Source organism: Rosa rugosa, chromosome 3, assembly GCF_958449725.1.
Source record: "Rosa rugosa chromosome 3, drRosRugo1.1, whole genome shotgun sequence".
Lineage (NCBI taxonomy): Eukaryota > Viridiplantae > Streptophyta > Magnoliopsida > Rosales > Rosaceae > Rosa > Rosa rugosa.
The window spans coordinates 19,363,257-19,368,086 of NC_084822.1; the positions used below are offsets into that span (position 1 = coordinate 19,363,257).

The window sequence follows — 4,830 nt, forward strand, 5'->3', positions numbered from 1 at the left end:
GCAATTCTAGGAACGTAAATTAACATAGAGTACAGTAGGCTAAATAGGTAACCTACAAAATATGATGACGGAAGCGGATGCGGTCACTATGGCTCACTCCTGAACGCCGAGCAGCAACACTGAAAACTGGGCATTTGAAACCGAAGGGCCCAGGAGAAAAGTATTGAAAAACACGTTAGCGTGAGTGGACAAAAATAAACAAATTTAAACCAAATGGATTTTATACTTTCCCACATTTATTTCTTTTTTTAAAAAAAATCCCTATGCATGCAAGGATTAACGAAAATAAAACAAGAGGAGTTCCACTCATGAAAACCGACTAGCCCCGCTAGTCACATACGATTTAAAAGAAAAAGTTGGAACTCTGATACTCAAGGAAAATAAGACCAGCCCCGCTGGTTAAACGAAATCCGAGCTAGCCCCGCTAGCTTAAGTAGTAAAGTGAGTAGGGGAAGGCAATAGCCATACTAGTGAGCCTCCCAGGCTCGGGTGATAGCCTCCCAGGCTAAAATACTCCCATAACTCCCGTAATATACCCTTACGCCACTAAGTGTAGCGATAGGATACCGGGCTACAGAATTACTGTCACAAAGACAGTAACCTGCGCCACAAAGGCGGAAGGGCTACGGTGATCCCATCACCGCGCCACAAAGGCGGAAAATCAATGCTAGCAATGATAATAGTCACCCAAAGTATGGCAACAGAAAATCCGAAAACCAAGTAAATCCATAAATACATAAGGCTTCCCCATCTCTCGTAAAAGAATTTCCAATGACGTGTCCCACACGCCAAGATAAACTCAAATTCAAAAGTAAATAAAAGAAAATAAGCATAGTCCAATGACGTGACCCCGCACGCCATAAAATCTTCAAATAATCAAAGTTCTCAAACCGACATTATTGCTAAGGCATTCCCAATGCCAAAACCAAGGATCAAATAAATAAACAAGAAAATAATTCCATCGAAATCCCATTTCGAAACCTTTCCAAAAATCTCAAATCCATGAATAGGAATATAACTAAAAAGTAAAATTCCGGAAATCACCTCGGAAATAAATAATTCATCAAATAAAATTATAAATCATAAGCAACTTCGGAAACGAATCATTATCGAAAGTAATTATATGAGATAAAACGAAATCCATCTCCGAAATCAAATCACATGCTCGAAATGTAAAATGATAAATAATTAGAGCATAATCAAAGAATAAATGCATGCATCATTTACTTAAAAACAAAAGTCCACTCACAGTATATGATCAATCCTGACGTCGCTCGGTATTTTCCTCGTACGAAGACTCCTCTCGTCCTGTACGAATAGCACTCGTAAAAATATATTTACAGGACGGAAATTAACTTTACGATAATTAGAAATTGAAATTCATAACGTCCCCCTTCAAAATCCAACTCCTTAATTCACAACGAATCCATCCACAATATTCCAGCAATAATCATTCATCGATATATAAATTCTAAAGTGAATTCGAAAGAATTTCGGCGATCGAATTCACGTAAATCAATAATTATCCATTTATACTCAATTCGTAATCCCTCCAATATCCACCAAACTTCATGTATAAACTTCTACAATCGTTAAGGGATTTATGGAGCCAAAACAGAAAATAAATTGCAGCTCCACGCGCCACCTACAGTGGCCGCGCGTGGGGTCCACGCGCCACCGGCCAACCACTACCAATGGCCACCAAATTTTGGCAGCACCACCTACTCAACAGACCCAATCTCTTTCTCAACTACAACAAGTTCCAATTTTACCTGGAAGAGCTCCAATTAAGCCGGCGAAAATTTTCCAGAAAAAATTCAAGAACCCTAGGATCGGGTTTGATCGATTCGACCTCCACACTGCAAATTGGAATGCAAGACCTTAGGGGAAATGATCTCCAGCAAAAACCCGACCTTCGACGCCGGTTTGGTGACCGGAGATGGCCGGAATCGTCGGAAATCGGCAAAAATCACAAACTGCAACAGTTACTTTCCCGGCGCGAAATCAAGCTTCTCCGGCCAAATCTTCACAAAATACCACCGCCAATGTGTCGAGGGGGAGGAGACGAGCTTGGGGATAGCCGGATTCCGTCGTGGGTCGGCCGGAGGAGGGAGAAATCAGAGGAGAACCAACTCGGGCCGAAAGGGGAAGGGGTCGGGGGAGGAGAGAGGGAGAGTTACCGTGGGTTTCCGAAAATGGAAACCTACAGTGGTAACTTTCCATATATATATTTTTGTTACCATGAACAGTAACTTCCACATTTTAAGCTATAACTTTCACATACGAACTCCGATTTTTACGTACCACATATGCACGCGCTCGGTTTAACGTCCTCTACAACTTTCATGAAGGAAATTTTCTCAAATTGTTAACCCATAAAAAGTCAATTTCTAGCCACCCCCCCCCCCCCTAAAAGATAAAACTATAACCACGAATGGTAAAACATACAGTGATTCGTGCAACTCAGTAAAATGGGTAAATCGGATGTGGGGTGTAACATCAACCGTGTTGACTATGTAAGGTTAGTAAATTGAAGTCAGAGGCACGCATTCTTCCTGATGGTGTCAATGCCAAGGTTAGTAAATTTCTTCCACATCATTTTTTATCATGTGGTTAATTTATTTCTCTTTTAAATATGGGTTCTACGAATCTCAATATATGAACTAACAATTTTTATGTGGTTATTGCAGCTCTTGGGATGCCACGGATCTTTGGCTTTGCGTAAACCTGGTGAAGCTTTCATTGACTCTGCTGCTTAGAATATCTTTGTCTAGGAATTGAATTCGTGTAATCCAATTTCTTTTTGTGCTTTAAATTCTGTTGACTCTGAAGTTTCGAGTGCTTTAAATTTGCATTTGTATTTTAATGACTGAAGTTTATGTCTTCAATTTGGTACACAAGTTTTGTATTTTAATGACTGAAGTATTTTGCTTAAACATTCTGTCTATTGTGGATGGTCCAGTTTTTCTCATCAGAAAGCTGTTGGTTGGATTATATATCGTTAAGCTACCAATATTATCTGATTGCCTTGCCAACTCTAAATCCTAGATAATTACATCGTAGGTAACTTTTGGGGCATAACCAATTTGGTTGATAAACGTTACCATATATCTGGATACTCAATGCATGCATGCATGAATGAGAATTCACCACAGCATCAACCCGGATCATTAACATACTGAAGCTGGATAAAATTTCTCATATTAGAGTCAAAATACTCGACGGTTGATTAAGTACCTTGAGCACTGAACTATTCCCCTCTTTTCTATATCACCATATTCTGATCATGTTCTGATCGATTTCAGGGGATGCCAAAACTTGTGAAGCTTTCCTAGTTACAGTTCACCCTATGCTCTCTTCCTGAGTCTATATGGTAGTACAGCTTCACTTTTTGGGCTCTCTGGTAGAAGCTCTGGGGGTGTTTTTATGTCAATTATTTCAGCAGTGGTAGCTTTCTTTGACCTTTGTTTTTTGTTAGTGTCTTGGTCAGGCTTCTTGGCTGCCTTTGATGGCTTTCCAGCACTCTTCACTTTGTCCTTCTTGCAATGTTCTTGATTTGTCACCTTAACTATGTAGATCTGCAAATATAAAATAAAATCAATATCTGAAAAGATATACAAATACACATTCTCAACCACATTTAAACCGGTCTACAGATGACATAAAATGTATATCAGTTGACTTAAAATGATAATCTAATAGTACGCATCAGTCTACCAAACTTAAAGCTGATGATACAAGTGTGGAGGAAGAATGCTTATACTCGAGCAATGGGGAACTGCCACAGTATATACAGGTGCTATTAAACAAATAACTGATCAGCACATGCCTTAAAGGCATTAACAGTTCGACTTTCCTAACAGATTTTAATCAATAACCCACCCGAATGTGTGATTTTAGACTGTAAGCTACATGGTACAGTATCTTAGATGTAAAAATACAGTTAGTAGGTTTTTATATGGCCTACCTTAAACCTTGTGGGTTCAACCAATTCAAACACAAGTGCATCACCATCGTCCAACTTGTGTTCCAATGCAAAACCTCTCCAACCACCACTAAGACTAGTCCTCTTGGCAATGTATTTAGCATCATATTCATTTCCATCTTCATCCTCTAGTATCAGTTCAGAGTCCGGTGATTGTGGGAGATGAGTCTCACAGAAATTAGAAGGAAGACCCTTGTAATCGGAACAGGAATTAGTAAACAAGTAGATTAGCAAATCAAGCAATAATACTAGTCCTGCCACAATATGAATCGATATTGGCATTGTAAACTAAAACCAACCATTAATAAGCTAAAAACACAAACTTCATTGCAACTTACCAACCAAAAACAGCTATAGACATGAGACCGAACCATCGATTTGACAAAAGATGGATTTTCAGATTGCAGACTCTCTTGAAGCCGCTCTGCAGCTTTGAAAGCGGCACTCCTTTCTTCATAAGAAGCCATTCGGCATTCCTCCAAAGGCCTTGCAAGGTAGTTGTAAATATATTTCGGAACATCACTACCAACATCTTTACAAGAGACACAATTAAGCTTCCATAAATTTCACAACAAATATCTACTCTACCTTCCAAATGAAGATGAACTTGACCTCAACCTCTTCCTAGCCGATAGGCTTCATACCAGTCTGAAGCCTATCGGCTCTGGCGCAGGAAAGCATCTTGTTAATCCTGAGCACATGGAAAGGGTGAACCCTAACGCGTAGATGGAACGCGTCCTTGCCGGCGAACTTGGCCATGTACTTGTTACAGGCGATACGCGCCGCCTCTAACTTTTCACATCTAACTCACAATTGAAGGCCTTCACCAATTGATTTTGTTCTCA

At 39.8% G+C, this 4,830-nt stretch overlaps 1 protein-coding gene across 1 annotated transcript; it reads right to left on the reverse strand.

Moving 5' to 3' along the window:
* Positions 1-3,268: 3,268 nt before the first annotated feature.
* On the reverse strand, positions 3,269-4,744 carry LOC133737386 (putative B3 domain-containing protein At5g58280). Its single transcript, XM_062164951.1, has 4 exons — positions 4,630-4,744; positions 4,324-4,517; positions 3,968-4,177; positions 3,269-3,578 (listed from the first exon to the last, which is right to left on the reverse strand). Exons 1-4 carry the CDS (start codon positions 4,742-4,744, stop codon positions 3,348-3,350), a joined length of 750 nt encoding a protein of 249 aa, XP_062020935.1. The 3' UTR covers positions 3,269-3,347.
* Positions 4,745-4,830: the final 86 nt, after the last annotated feature.